The sequence below is a fragment of the Culex pipiens genome, chromosome 2, assembly GCF_016801865.2.
Source record: "Culex pipiens pallens isolate TS chromosome 2, TS_CPP_V2, whole genome shotgun sequence".
Lineage (NCBI taxonomy): Eukaryota > Metazoa > Arthropoda > Insecta > Diptera > Culicidae > Culex > Culex pipiens.
The window spans coordinates 93715659-93731932 of record NC_068938.1 but is presented as its reverse complement, the minus strand read 5'-3'; the positions used below and the strand labels follow the sequence as shown (position 1 = coordinate 93731932).

Sequence of the window (16274 nt, the reverse complement as noted above, 5' to 3'; positions counted from 1 at the left end):
GGTATGTAGTTTCTTTTTTGACCGTGGTTGTCCCTTGCATGAGGAAAAAAGGCAGAATACGTATTGAGTATAACGCTTCCAAATATATAAAAATTAATTAAAAATCAACAACTTAAGTTTTTTTTAAAGTTCAACAGGCTCTATGAGACATAGTCTGTGGGTTATTTAAAAAAATACACATTTATTTGATCGATTTGTGATCTTTTTCTAACCAAGAACTGACTTGCCTTTATTTTGCCTATGGGACAGCACACAAGTCATTTTTATTTTGGAATTTCTAGAACAAACATGACATTTTTATTAAATAGGCTTGAAGTAGATGTTAAAACAAGACTTTTGTCGGGTTTATCTCAAAATCGACAAATATACATATGGGACGGACTTGCTTCGAGCGGCAGTACGTCAGCTGTAGGATATTTACTTTGAATAGCACCGAGATTTATGCAAACAAAAAACATGTGAATATCAGAATATGATCGTTCGACTGTTGTTATTCTTTTCACGTAGCGTCGTAGTATGTTTATTTTTTTTCGGCGTATTAGTCAAAAACTAGCGGACCGTTAATTTTAGATTGCACAATCTAAAATAAACGGTTCACTAATTTTTGACTAGTACGCCGAAAAAAGCAAACGTACCTTTCAGTATCTTCAAAACTACAGGAACTTTTATTATAATTTTCATTCTTTCCCTTAAGTGTTGTTTACACAAGTAGACTAAAGTAGATTTTTTTAAGACAATTAGTTTCGAGATTGGAAGCAGAAGACAACAATTATCAGCTGAGTCAGTTGAATTATCCAACGAGAATCTCACTCTTAAGGGTTTACATACATGTTAATCGGCAAAAAGTCAGAGGTTGGTAGAAGCACACACTTCCACTTTTTTTAATTTGTTTTCAGGGCATTAAAATATACATTTTTATCAATTAACAAAACAAATTTGAAAACACAGAAATATACAGTATGGCCCATAAAAAAAATGCGACATCGTTATTAGGTGGAAATCAGGTCTGTTTTGACTATTTATGATGTATGTAGCATGTGTACATGTTAAGTAGGTTTCAAACAAACAAATAATGCATTAAAAACCTTTTCTTTAGCTTTAAAAAATTTCACAGCACATTTAATCTTAAATTTCTCCAATTTGCTTCCAGCCCATGCCATATAAAGGAAAAATGATTTTTCTATGAAGAGCCACCTCTGAATTTTTGTATGGTATAAAAAGTAAACTGCCTTCACGGCTACTGTTTCTGAGAGTTGTAAAAATTAATTACACTGAACTTTACGCATTCTATTAACCAGTTGTACTAAAACAGTGAACTTTTTGGAAATATACCGATTCTGAAAATGCTTCAATTTTTAGGAGTTTTTGGAGCCTGCAATGGTTTAAGAAAAAAAAATAATGCCACAAACGATGGTAATTGACTCTAACAGATGCCCTGATATGACTCACTCAAGAGGATAACTCAATTAGCATATTTCTCTAAAATGACCAATTTTATCAAAATTTATAAACTTTTTTGATTGGGCGTATTTAAGTGGGACTTCTAACGATGCTTTTGACACAGGGTTGGTTATTTTAAAATGTTCCGTTTTTAAGATAAAAGGTATGAAATAAAGGTAAATTTTGTACCAAAAATACATCCATTATTGTAGCCCGCCAATACCCAGTTTTGGCGAACTGCAAAAAACTGTCATGAAAATATCTTCAAAACATACTAAACCAACACCATGATACATAAAAAAATCAGTTTGTTAAGTACATTTTAGAATGGAACCAATTTTCTGTGAAAATATGCACATGTCGCATTTTTTTATGGGCCATACTGTAGCTATATGAAGTTAACAGTTTCAAAAAACGGGTACCACGATATCTCAACACTGATTTGACCAAACCGGCTCAATATTTTGGTGAAGACTTGTTATACCGGTTTCGTGTGCATGACGAAGGCCGATTTTCAAAAAGTTTATTTTAAAAACAGATAAAAATATTTTTGAAAAACGCTCTCAATGTGTGAGAGTTCACTTTACGCATGGCAATTTAATCTAGAATTATCATTATTTCGATTCACTAAAGTCATAAAAACAGTTAAAAATGATTGGATAGTTAATTGAATTATAAAATAGAAATGCTGTTTTGTTGTGAAAGTGCAAGTGGCCATCGCTGATTTAAGATGTCAAAACTAACTAAATCCACCTATGTGGTTGGAGCCTTCCTCACTTATTACCAACAATGGCTGATATGATGGAATTGTACAAAAATTTCATCTATTTTTTAGATCCGAAATAAAAAAGTATATAAATATCACTTGAATGGCCATACCTCGAGACAGGGTTGCCAGATCTTCAATGTTTTGGACTCGTTGGAAAGTTCTTCTGATAACCTAATCAACGATGGGTCGGATGGTGGATCCGGACATAGTTTACATACATTTAAGTGAGATCCGGATATATGTGAAAACACATTTTTATACGGTGTACGCACGAGAGCACGCAGCAGTCAAGTGCTCAGTGCTCCATCGTTTTTTCGGATTTTTTCGCCGTAGTTGATTGTGAATACCCGCGAGTTTGCTCCTGCAGCATGCCAAAGGCCGGCCGTGGCCGTGGCAGTTCGAGTGCGGCCTCGAAAAACCCGCGAAGTTCGTCTACCGGCCGTGTGCAAAAAGGTAAACAAACCAACGCCGTGTCGGCCGCCATCGCGCAGGGGAGCGTGAGTGCAGATGGAATCGACAAAAAGTTACTACATCCCGGGTATGTTCCGAGATCACCAGTGCGAACCCGTTCCGGTACTTCCGGTGCCACGACCAGTGGCACATCAACATCCGCCAACACCCCCATCAGGAACGAGTTCCAGATGCTGAGCGACGACGAAGAAAATAACAACACCGACGGTAGCACCACTACACTATGGGGTATTTCCATATAAGCGAGCGGCCAAAAATATTTTTTTGCTTTTTTTGTGACTTTTTTGTGTTGTTTGTACTTAGTATAATGAAAACAAATGAATTTTGATATTTTTCCAAAAAAAAAGTTTAATTTTCGATTTTTTTCATATATTTGAGGCCACATGCATTAAAGTGGTGAATTTTAATATTCTTGCTTTGTCTATTTGATGCCCGGAATGGCGGTTTATGCTATGTTAAAGTTTCTGATTTACGTTCAATCTCCCTCCCATTTTTCTTGAGTTAAAACCCACCTCTCTTTGAAGACCCCCCCCCCCCCTCCCTCTCCAATTAAAATTTGATTTTTGCGGTGTTTTAGAATTTTAGACGGTTTATTTTATGGAACATTGTATGGATTCTCGTCCACGTTTTTGGTTGATCCACTTGCAAAATTCACGTTTTCCACGATAAATTCTTCTGAATCAAAATCACTACGTAAGCGATTGTCGTTAGATTACTTAAAATATGAACTTCTGCAATGTTGTAATTCTTACAAATATACTCGAAAGCAGTTCTCACGTTTTCAGAATAGTGCTTCGTTATATCGTATAGGGACACTACGGTATTATTATCCATACTTTCAAAAGAACACAACAACGAACTGATATGAATATTCGACGAATCGTTACTGTAAAATACTTTGAATAGAAATTTCTAATTTTATTAAACGTACCTAAGTACCAACAAAGTCATGAATATCAAATCAATTTCAAAACATACATAGCAGGTACGTCATTTCTGCCTCCGCAGGTAAATAATGCGATTTTAACCAAGCGTATACGCGAAATCATTACTTTTCTTGCAAGAATCAAAATGTTCAAAATGGCATAATTCAAAAAGTGCACATAAGTGCACTTTAAAATTTGGAGACAAGTTAGGACATGGTTCAAATTTTAAGCTGCAAAATTTTCAGATCGCACAAATGCACACAAAAAAAGTACTCCATTAACAAAGTTGAAAAAACTAAATTTTGAATAAAAATCCAACTTTTTTGATTTTTATTATTTTTTTTAGCCTGTAAAAGTGTGTTTTGTAAAATGTTATTGAAACGTTGAATCAATTACCTTTCTGAATATATATAATGATGCAGGAAAAAATACAATAACAGCTACACAGTACAACTATGAAAAATAATCATTTTTTTTTGTCAAAAAACATGTTTTTTCTTACCATTTTTGCCTTTGAAGGTCTGCAATTCAGTGAATTTTGAACCTACAACTTTCAAACTCCGGATTTTTCTTAGTTAGAATGTTTATTTTCGAAAAAAAATACTAAAAAAATAATTAGAGTATGTCGGTTTTTCGATTTATGGCCGCCTGAAACCCCATAGTGCACTACCGACGACGACGACGACGATGATGGTCGTGCACGGAAAAAAGTGTCGACGTCAAAAAAGAACAATTCTCTGACGGAACGAAGACCACCACCAATTTTTGTTTTGGACACGCTGGCGGACGATGTTGACGAGGTGCTGGAAAGCCTCGGATATTGTCTGAAAATCGGTAAGTCGGCAGTGCAAGTGATCACACTGAATAAAAAGAATTTCGACCTGGTGTTTGAAGAGTTGAAGCGTAGCAATTTCAACTTCTACACATTCAACCCCGAGAAGCCCCCTGTTAAGGTCGTCCTGCAGGGTTACCAAGACCGTCCGATCGCCGACCTGAAGCGACACCTATCGAACGCCGGAATAAAGCCACGGGAGATAAAAGTGCTCTCGCGAAAGACAACAGTCACGGGTACGCATACCCTGTACCTGTTGTACTTCGACCGCGGCACCGTCAAGATCCAAGACCTGCGGCGGACTAAGACGTTGGACGGTTTTTGGGTAAACTGGCGGTTTTATACCAAGAACCCGACGGACGTAGCGCAATGCCACCGTTGCCAGAAATTCGGCCACGGCTCGCGGAACTGCAACCTCCGGCCCCGCTGCGTGAAGTGCGGTGAGTCACACCTCTCGGAGGCGTGCGCACTGCCACGAAAGGCGGACTTGGGGGACAAGGCAGAACAAACCAAGCCGCGCGTAAAGTGCGCGAACTGTGACGGCAACCATACCGGCAATTACCGCGGATGCGTCGCGCGCAAGGCCTACCTCGAGGAGCAGGAAAAGAGGAAGAAGAAAGCAGCAGCGTCCCACTATCCTCAGCGAAGTATGAGCGCAGCCGTTCCTGCAGCTGGACAGCGTACGGTTCCAGCAAAAAACTCAGCGTTCCTCCTGGATGGGGGCGTTCGTTCGCCAGCGTGGTCGCTGCCGGTAGCGGCAGTACGGCCCAGCAAGAAGTCACCGGGGAAGATCTCTTCACCCTGCCGGAGTTCTTTGCTCTCGCGGGGGAGATGATGACACGGTTTCGGAGCTGCCGGAACAAGGCGGAACAATTCCTGGCCCTTGGGGAACTGATGATCAAACACATCTACAAAGGATAAATAACCTGTGATCTAGATATAAGCTTTCTCTTCCTCTATCCCCTTTCCTTTGCAATTTCTGTAAGTTTTTTTTTGAATTTTTCTTACTCTTGCTAGTGCCTTAGTTAAAGAAATAATTGTTCCAAAATGGATTAAGATGCAACACACAGCTGAAAGGAACTCCAAAACTCTGTTATGCACTTCAAAATACCTCATTGTATCTTGATTATTCACCAATAAAACCGAATTGAATTGAACATTTTTATACATAACTTTTGAACTACTTAACGAAACTTCAATCTCGATCTATGGGACCTTAAACCAAGTCAAATGCAACAGGTTCAGGTCAAATCGGTTCAGCCAGTGCCGAGAAACATGAGCTAGTTTGTTGGTCACATACACACACACATACACACAGATATTTGTTCAGTTTTCGATTCTGAGTCGATATACGACGTTTTTATACAAAGTTCATTTTTAGAGCAGGATTATAGCCTCACCTCAGTGAGGAAGGCAAAACGGTTATTTTTGCGAAAAGGACAAGTTATTGTTTTGGATGATGCAAAACATGCCAAATAAAAGATTTCTATTAAAATACCCGCTTAAAACTCTGATGTTATGGCATTTTTCATCAAACAACCTTCAGAGGGTCCACTATAGTAAAGGGGTCCACTAATGGATAATATACCCTAGTAAAAAAGTATTACAGCCTATTTAGCAAAGATCTTGTCGAACAAAGTGGACCGTTTCTATAGATAAATTGACTCGTTTTTTCAGGTTCTGTCGTTAATTAGTGCAATGACTTGTCTCCACCATTCATAGAGAGTATCGTTTATTGAGACAGTTGTTTTCACCGTGAGCACCATTTACAAATTAACACATTGTTCCGCTCTTCCGCCATTCAAAACATCGCACTTTCCTCCACGACTAGTTCAGTACCGTCCACCTTCAGGTTAACATGCATCTACTTTTACTCTTGCTTCTCGTGACGTTCCTGGGCGTGCTCTTCCGGAACCACAGGCGAAAGTACAGCTTCGCCAAGGTCTGGCCGGAAATGGAACCGGTGTACCCACTGATCGGCAACGGCACCATCATGCTCGGGAAGAGCGACCCGGACCGGTTCGATATGCTGCTCGAGGTGTTCAGCAGGAGCGATCGATTGATTAAGCTTTGGGCTGGTCCGAAGCTGGTTCTTTGTACGAGCCATCCGGATCTGATACGGCAGCTGCTGAACAACGAACACTGCCTGGAGAAACCGTTTCTGTACGATTTCGTGGGCTACTATCGGGGCCTTTTTGCGGCCAAATGTGAGGACGTTTGAGTGGAAGAGTTTTGGTTTAAAAACTGAAAAGGTGTTCATTTTCAGATCATCTGTGGCACGGATTACGGAAGCGGATTAACCCGGCCTTCGGCTTTCGAACTCTGCCTCAGTACACTCGAATCTACGCCAAATGTGCCCAAAGGATGGTTCAAAGTTTGGCTCAATTGCCAAACGGGGCAACGGTTAACATTTTAGATTACGCCGCAGTTTGCACGCTGGACATGTCGTGTGCGGCCACGCTGGGAATCGACGTGTTTGAAACTGAGGGCAAGGACGAAATCATTCGCTGTTTGGATGCGTACGTAAACAATATACTTTTTGTTCACATTGAATTCCGGTAAGGTAACCTCGTTTTCAGTACCTTTGACATTCCCGCCAAACGAATGTCCAACATATTTCTGCACCCTGACTTCGTCTATCGACTGACAAAGTATCACGCTGAGGAAACACGAGCTAGGAAAACAGTTTGCGACTTTTTCATCAAGGTAACGAGCTGAATTTTGATCAAGTGCGTTGAACTTTTTTATGTTTGGTTTTCATTCGGTTAGCTCATTTTGAAGAAACGTGAGGAATTTTTATCTAAGAGGAGTGAAATGATGGAAAATCGAGCAGCTGCAGAAAATAAGTCGGCCACATTCATCGATCAGCTGCTGGATTTGGAAACGTCGAGTGGTGACGAGTTCAGTCAAGCTGAAATTAATGATAACATCGGTGCTGTTATGTCGGGGGTGAGTAATTAAAAATGTAAAAATCAAGAAGGTGCCTTGGACTTGGACTTGGACTTGGACTTGGACTTGGACTTGGACTTTTTTTTTTTTTTTTTTTTTTTTTTAATACCGAATTACGCACTTCCCAGCAGAAGCTGGGAATATTTCACCTACCTTTTATTTTATTTTTTAAAGGTTAGGCTCGGACTGCTATGCACGTATGCCAGTGAGAACAGTTTCTCTTTAAAGGCTGTGCAAACTATTACATAAATTAAAAACTATAGCTAAATTCTAAATCATAAAAGCACTGGGTGCGGGTTGTAAGCCGCAGTTGCTGGTAGTGGGCGGTTGGTGGCGGGGGGGCGGTGTGCGGCGGGTGGCGGTTGGCGGTGGACGGCGGGTGGTGGGCGGCGGGCGGCGGGCGGCGGGCGGCGGGCGGTGGACGGCGGGTGGTGGCGGCGGGCGGTGGCGACCGGAAAGCAGAGAAGAAAACTCTTTAGTGGCGGGTGTTTAGACAAGGTAGTCAATTATTTTTGACTTGATGTGGTTCCGTAACGACAGCTTGAAAGCACCCTGACTCGCATTTTTACAAACCGTCGGCAACTCATTATGCAGCTTGCACCCAACATAAGCGACCCTTTTCATACCGAACTCGGTTCTCGGTAGAGGCAAGATGAAATCACCTAGTTGTCTTGTAGCTCGATCATTTTCTGAGGTTTGCTCTCTTATTGGAAACGTTGAAGCGGTGGTAGTGCTCAGGTGACATTTTCGGACGTGGGTCAGCATTTGGAGTTTTTGGAGGGCTCGAAGAGGAAGGAGTGAGTCGGTCGGGTTGGAATACAAGAGGCTAGTTGGGTACAGGTACGGCTTGCGAAAGACGGCTTTGATACACCTGTTCTGTATCACTTGCAGGTCATGGAGGTGTACAGCATAAGCAAGTCCCCAGGTCGTGACAAGGTAGTTTAAGCGGGAGTGGACAAGGGAGAAGTATAACTTTTTGAGGCAACTTGTAGGCAGGAACGATGACAGCTTCCAAAGTATTCCGCAGATTGGAGCTAGTTTCTTTTTCAACAGGTCGATGTGTGCTAACCAGCTCATCGTGTCATCAAGGGTAAGACCAAGGAACGGGTACTGGTTAACTTCTTCAATCTGTTGACCGTTGAAGACTACAGGCTGGCGAGCTGGGAGCTGCTTCCGGGGTGATCGAATCAACATGTACTTTGTCTTGGACAGGTTCATGGAGAGCAGGTTTGTTTGGAAATAGTCGTCAAGGAGTTCCAAGTCCTGGGTAATCTGGCGTTGAATCAGAGCACAGTCTTTTCCGTGGTAAAAGACCGAGGTGTCGTCGGCAAACAGGCGTGTTGTCCCCTTGAGTTTCAGCTTCCCGATGTCGTTAATGAAGAGCAAAAACAGAATCGGTCCAAGGTTGCTTCCTTGCGGGACGCCAGTTATAACAGGGCTGAGCGTACTGCGTACTTGTCCGAGCGATACAAACTGGAGTCGGTCAGACAAATAACTCTCAATAACTGCCTTGGCTAAACCTCGTATGCCGTAGGTTTCCAGTTTTTCCAGTAAGAGTCTATGGTCGATCGTATCAAACGCCTTCTTTAAGGCGATGAACAATGCTCCAACGAGTTCTCTTTTGTCCAGCGAGTCGTAGATGTCATCTACTAGGTTACACGAGGCGGATAGTGTGCTCAGACCCTGCCTAAAACCGTATTGGTGGGCGTAAAGGAGTTTGTGCTGAGTGATGAAGTCTACAAGTCGCGAAACAATCAATTTTTCAATGACTTTGTCCAGGATGGAGAGACAGGATATCGGACGATAGTTGTTTGCTTCCTTTTTGTCACCCGACTTATGCACAGGTGTAACACGGGCCACTTTCAAGACAGCAGGGTAGACTCCAGTTTCAACTATTTCGTTGAATACGTCAGACAGCAGGTGCGCGAAGAAAACGAAGTTTGCTTTCAAGAAGGAAGCGGGAATTCCATCTGGGCCGGGGGATTTTTTTGGATTCAATGCATTGATGAGGGCGATTGTCTCGTTGATTGATGCTGGTCTCAGGAACAGGGAGTTTCCCTCAGGTAAAGCAGACAGGGTTCCAAATTTGTGGACTTCACGATCGCTGTTGATAGTTGCTGCAAGGTTGGGTCCCACGTTGCTGAAGAAATCGTTGAAGTGTTGAGCTATCTGGTTCGAATCCGTTGTCTTGTTGCCGTTGATCAGCAGTTCGGTTGGGTAAGCGCGAGAGCTGTTCTTCCCCATAGCTTCGTTGATGACCTTCCACGACGCCTTTTGATCACCGGAGGAAAGCTGATTACTGTAGTAGTTCCGCTTGCATTCAGCCTTCTCCTTCTGAAGTTTCTTGGAGACATGCGCCAGCAGTTCGGACAGGTGGGCATCATTCGGATTACGCCTCTTCCGCTTCAACGTGTTATCTTTTATTTGGATAAGCTTCCATAAGTGGAGCGTCATCCATGGACAGTGCCCTTTGATATTGACCTGGGCTTTGACAGTTCTCGTACATTGGGGCAGTAGGGTATTGTAGCAGTTAATTACGTGTGAAAGCTTCTGATCAGCTGTTAAGGTTTGCGGCAACGTTGTAATGTGATCGAAGAACAGTTGGTTGAGACGACGGTGATCAATGATCTGCTTCTCCAGAGTTCTTTTCAGGATCGGTTCAGCCCTTCTGAATGTAGAAAGGACCACACAATGGTCACTCAAGTCAGAGGGAATTGTTTCATTGGTAACCGAGTGCGATAGTTTCTCATCACATATCACATGGTCCAGAATATTACCACTCGCGGGTCTCGTTACAAAAGTGTTCGTAACCACCATGCCGTACGATGATAACAGGTGAGAATACTGCTGCACAATATTGATCGAGGGTTTGTTAACGGGAATGTTCATGTCACCGACTATGATACAATCGTGACCATTTTTAGTTTTCGACAAGATTTGATCCATCTCGTCAAGGAACCGAGTAGCACCAAATGACGGTGGCCTGTACACAGCATGGCAGTCTATACGTTTGTTTAAGGAACGTAGCTGGCAGTGTATGTGATGAAATCCGTCAGCTGTTCGGTTCTCGAGTACATCCATATCAATATCGTTCCGCACGAACACAGCCAAACCTCCGCTCGATTCATTACGACAGGAAAAAGTTGCGATGTATCCATCCAAATTGTAAATACAAGTTCGATCTGCCTTCAAGAAGGTTTCACCAAGCACCAACACATCGATACGTTCTCCATACTGCTGCAACATCTCCCGTACACCATCAAACTTGGCCAGATCGTTCATGCCCCGTATATTTAGTTGAAGAATTTTCATAGAAACAACATCAGTACAAAATTTATTTACAATCCACTGTTGCATACATTCAAACTCAATATTACAATACATAGACATAATTTAAGTAGTTTACAGTAAAATCGCTTAGCAGCTAGATCAACCAGATCACTACCATCAACGTTTCGGGTCCGGCTCGGCCAAGATCGACATCGAGAGATCAGTTGAGTGTAAGAGCGACTCATCACGCGACCGTTTAGACTACTGCAGTTTGCGGACATCCAGGAGGCTGCGGACCTTCTCGACCTTCGAGTCTGACGATTTTTTGGTGAGAATTACCCCATCTCGACCTGGCCAGACATACTGTATGTCGGCTTGTTCCTGGAGAGATCTGACGTCCTTCAGTAACTTCATACCGAAGCTGGTCATCTCGTCGCGAATGATGATTCTGTTCGTCACAGGGCCCGAACCAGCACCTAGAGCAGATGTAAACAGCAAACCGTGGTTCTTCTTCTTTGCGAAGAGATCCTCCTTGTGTTGTTCTTCTGCGAAGACGACTCGAATCGGCACGGATTTACTGGTTCGCTGGGAAGGATCTTTCGATACCAACCGAGTAGCTTCAACGATAGCATCCTGCGGTAGTTGGCATTTGACGGCAGCTGCAATTTGGCGCACGAGTTGTTTGGTGTCCTCAGTTTGGGTTGTTGGTACGCCCAGAATGACAGCGTTTTTGATGAGCGCAGCTCTGTTGACTCGATCAAGGCTTAACTGCAGGTCGCTGATTGTTTCGTTGGTTTGCTTCTGGTCACTCTGGAGGTACCCAACGTCCTGTTTCACCTTCACGTAGTCCCGCTTTACAGACTTGATCTCCGTGACAAGTACCTCGATTTGGTTCCCAACGTAGGTGTTGAACCGTTTCAGCTCCCCCATGGTTTGTTGGATATCATGCATCTCGGTGTTTGTTTTGCGTACCTCGATGAGAATTTCGCTCATGACTTTGTCGTCGATCCCGCTGAACAGCGTTGAATTCTGGCAGCGATGATGAATTTCACAACATTGCACTGAGCAGAAGTAGGGCTTCGCTCGTAGCGCAGCAGCTGATGACCCGTACACTCCTTTGCATTCTGTGTGTTCACTTTTGTAGCAGTTGACACAGGTGACAATTTTGGTTGCCTCGGACTCGGCAACTTTACACACCGCGCAAATACTCGGGTCGGCAGACATTTCCACCGAATGTTTTTTTTTTTTTTACAAACAAGTGAGGGCAGCGATAAGTGACAGACAGTAATAACCGGCGAACTAGTACTGCATCAGCGAAAATTCTGGAACTTAAGCTATCATCTTATTGACAACTTATGAGTAAGTGTAACGTCTTACTACGCTTCCCAATGGAGTATATTTACCAGGAAATTAGGAACTTTTCCCTCAAGATTCTTGCACTGTCCATACACCGGCATCCAAGATAACACGTTCACCTGTCCTCCGCCTCGTGATCTTCACTTTTCACGTAACTGCAAATACCACGAATCAGTTTTTCCTCCTTAAAAACTGTTAGTTTCAGGACACTGTAGAGAGTGATGTGCTCGTCACTTGCAGGGTGGCAGACTTGGACTTGGACTTGGACTTGGACTTGGACTTGGACTTGGACTTAGACTTGAACTTGGACTTGGACTTGGACTTGGACTTGGACTTGGACTTGGACTTGGACTTGGACTTGGACTTGGACTTGGACTTGGACTTGGACTTGGACTTGGACTTGGACTTGGACTTGGACTTGGACTTGGACTTGGACTTGGACTTGGACTTGGACTTGGACTTGGACTTGGACTTGGACTTGGACTTGGACTTGGACTTGGACTTGGACTTGGACTTGGACTTGGACTTGGACTTGGACTTGGACTTGGACTTGGACTTGGACTTGGACTTGGACTTGGACTTGGACTTGGACTTGGACTTGGACTTGGACTTGGACTTGGACTTGGACTTGGACTTGGACTTGGACTTGGACTTGGACTTGGACTTGGACTTGGACTTGGACTTGGACTTGGACTTGGACTTGGACTTGGACTTGGACTTGGACTTGGACTTGGACTTGGACTTGGACTTGGACTTGGACTTGGACTTGGACTTGGACTTGGACTTGGACTTGGACTTGGACTTGGACTTGGACTTGGACTTGGACTTGGACTTGGACTTGGACTTGGACTTGGACTTGGACTTGGACTTGGACTTGGACTTGGGTTCGGGTTTGGGCTTGGTCATTTTTTTCAGCAAATCCAAAGCTCTATAAATTCTCCAGGCCAACGACACCGGCAGTCTTCTGGTATCCCACGCCTGTCTATTCCTAGCCTTCCACAAGGACATTCAGGAGAAACTCTACCAGGAAATCGTCACAGCTTTACCACCCACAAACAGCAAAGACCCGGACATCATCACTCCCGAAAAAATCACTGAGCTGACCTACTTGGATCGGTTCGTGAAGGAGTGCCTGCGGCTGACGCCCAGTGGCCCGTTGATTGCCCGCGAAAATATGGCCGAAATTACGGTGGACGGTGTGCGGGTTCCACCGGGGAACGTGTTTTTGATTGGACTGTTCCCGCTGCACCGCCGCAAGGACATTTGGGGCTCGGACGCGGACCAGTTCGATCCGGACCGTTTTACGGACGAGCGATCCGCGGTACGACATCCGTATGCTTACCTTCCGTTCAGTGCTGGGCGAAGGAATTGTATTGGTGAGATTTGTTTAAACTTTGAATTATTTTTAATTAAGGATTTTTTTTCTATTCTAGGTTGGCGTCAAGGACTAATTTTGACAAAGATTATACTGATATACTTGATCAGAAACTTCTTTTTCGAGACCAAAATTAATCCAGAGGAGTTACGCTACAAGTTTGATATGACTTTGAAATTGGCTTTTCCACATCATGTACAAGTGACCAAACGTTGTTAATAAATATAATAATGATCAATTTTAAGTTATTCGACAAAACTCATAAGAGACCCTCTCCGATTTCAATGAAACTTTATAGACATGTTATCCTAGGCATATATAAGCCATTTTTGTGTATATGGAGCCAGTTTCACTCGATAACGACATTTGAGGCGTAAGTGTTTTACATATTTTTGTATTTTTGCGTAATTTAAATATTGCTGTATCTCGAAGCCGTTGCATCGTATCAAAAATTGTTCAAAGACAAACTTGTAGGAAATTTGACGGACTTTTCGAAAAAAAATACACTGTAAGACAAAAACACTCCACTTTTATGAGATTGTTTGATTTTTAAGTTTAAAAGCCAAATTTTAAAGTGAGCCCACCATGTTTTTTTTCGTTAAATTTTTTTGTGAACAACTGAACATGAGAGTCAATTCTCCAGATAATTGTACATAAAAGTCTCTATATTGACCATTGTCCTAAGTCCAAACCTTGTGAAATTACTACAGCGGTTTTAAAAATAAAAAATGTTGAAAAAATAGGTTTTTTGATGGTTTTTGGCGATTTATATAGGGGAACTATACCCTTTTTCAGCCTATTTCTATTATCGGCCTATCAGCACTTTGTTCATGAATTACGGCTTTTAAAAAGTGTTTTTGACTGTTCCAAAGTTATAAATAGCTCGAATTAAAGTGAGCAAGCAACTCTCCACTGTTGAAATATCTGTGAATGTTGATTTAATAGCGGAAAACGGCAAAGTGATGAGAATTGGTCGAACGGCTTAGAGTGATTAAAATGGGTATATTTCCCCTATGACAGACTTGATTTTTCAGTCTCGAAAATATTTTTACAGGAAAGCTCGTCCAATTTCCCATAAGTTTGTTTGCATTTCGACTAAATGCAAAAAAGGCATGATTGACCCAAATTCTAAAAGATTCAAAAATTATAGTTAAATGATTTCATCGAACTTAGTAGTACTTATGTTACTAAAGTTTAATTTTTATGGTTGAACCTTACAATGTTTTTTTATAAATGATATGTTTTGGCCCAATGTTTGCAAATTTGTTTTGCACAACTTTGTCCAGTTATTTTTTTAAATCAACTTGAAAAAAATTAGAAGAAGATGAATCGAACAATGTATGGTAAATTCTCGTATGCTTGGCAGGTTAAGGTAAGTAAGTAAATAAGTATTTTTTCGAATGACCCATGTGCAGCATCGGGGCCGCATTTTCAAAGCGAATTTAGTGGATATTTAATTCTTAACTAAATGTTAACATGTTAAGGTTTATGTTAACATTCAATAGGTCGTCTCCCCTAAGATGTCTGATAAGGTCCAGCTTGTGATGAAAATTTTCGTCAGTTTTCGCAAAAACCACTTTTTTCAAAAAATCGTATCCACGCGCCATTTCATCCTATTTCAGCTGTCTTAGATGCAAAAGAAAGGTGCTGAGTTTGACTTAGAGTTTAGTAAGAAGTTTAGTTAAACAATGAAACAAAAATTATCAGTGGGACTCCCACTGTGGGAGCCAACCATCCGTTCACTGTTTGACCTCTGAAGAACCCGACTTTAATAGTCAATACCGGCGCCCTCCCAAGAAGCCTGCAGTTCAACAAAAGGGAGGAATGTTAGTCCGATAGTTGAAGTTGCAGACTTATCAAGCACCGTCATCTGGGGCGAATCGGGATTACAGTCTGAATAGGGACAGCATGTTTTAGAGCAGTTAAATGCTTCAAATTTGGAAATTGATGTACACATTCTGTTGCTCTGAATCTGGTGTACTCAAAACCACTTAAAAATATCAAAATATTAGGCTGCAACATTGTAAAAACAGCTGTTCCAATTCGCCCCATATGTCCCGATTCACCCCAGATGACTGCACATAGTTTTTCGCTATATACCCGTCGACACCGCTTGAGACCGTTGATTATACCAATCAATTAAACAAAGAAACGAAAATTAAAGTCACCACACCATAAATTGAACTGATTACTTCTGCTTGTGCTTGCCCAACCAGCATTTGCATTTGTTTGAATTGGATAGGTATGGCTTTTGCTAATTATATATTTACTGTCACTTTAATTTTAGAAGAATACACTCGGAGCGATTTTTTCGTAAAAGGCAACTTAACACTTCGTAATCTTAAATATACCTATTGGAAGAACAAAGATTTGATTCAACATTAAATTATATTTTTAATCAAGTTTAATCTTCAAAACAATCTATTTAAAATTCATTTTTTATTATTTAATGATAATTTCAAAATCCGAATGCAGCATTCACTATCTTCACGCTTCCAAGAAGTTCTGCCATAAAATCAATATCGAAAAAACGGCGTATACGTCATTTCACCATAAATCTGCAGGATATTAACCCCTGATAATGTAAAGCAAACAATTATTTCAACTTGAGCACTAATGCGATCGAAAAACTGAATTATTCAATTATCAGGTGCGAAAACTGATCTACCCCACGAGTGTTTTTGTGCTCTTCAAGCTCACGCAACGGCCAGCAATTGCTCGCAAATATCGAAATAGAGTGGTAATTGCAACGGAACTGGGTGCTTAGAATTGAGTTGAGATATTTGATTCGATTGATTCTGCTTTTTTTATACCCGGTTGGTGTTTTGTTTTATCGATGTGGTTTATTGATTTTTGATAGTTATTAAAAAATATATAAAAAACATA

At 41.7% G+C, this 16274-nt stretch overlaps 2 protein-coding genes across 2 annotated transcripts in view; one reads left to right on the top strand and one right to left on the bottom strand.

Moving 5' to 3' along the window:
* The first annotated feature begins 6296 nt into the window (after positions 1 to 6296).
* On the top strand, positions 6297 to 7000 carry LOC120415492 (cytochrome P450 4d1-like). The gene is made up of 2 exons (XM_039577060.2): positions 6297 to 6645; positions 6705 to 7000. The coding sequence occupies exons 1-2, from the start codon at positions 6297 to 6299 to the stop codon at positions 6998 to 7000; spliced, it is 645 nt and encodes a 214-aa protein (XP_039432994.2).
* Positions 7001 to 12961: 5961 nt separating this feature from the next.
* The window catches only part of LOC120431314 (probable cytochrome P450 313b1), a 14810-nt gene continuing 11497 nt past the window's right edge, over positions 12962 to 16274 (bottom strand). The window contains exon 7 of the mRNA XM_052708481.1: positions 12962 to 13368. Within this exon, the coding sequence (XP_052564441.1) occupies positions 13056 to 13368 (313 nt within the window). The 3' untranslated portion in view covers positions 12962 to 13055. The remainder of the gene's footprint in view (positions 13369 to 16274) is intronic.

Coding starts and splice junctions, on each gene's coding strand:
- LOC120415492 (XM_039577060.2), top strand. CDS start 6,297: ATGCATCTACTTTTACTCTTGCTTCTCGTGACGTTCCTGGGCGTGCTC. Junction 6,646..6,704: donor GGGCCTTTTTGCGGCCAAAT/GTGAGGACGTTT, acceptor GTTCATTTTCAG/ATCATCTGTGGCACGGATTA.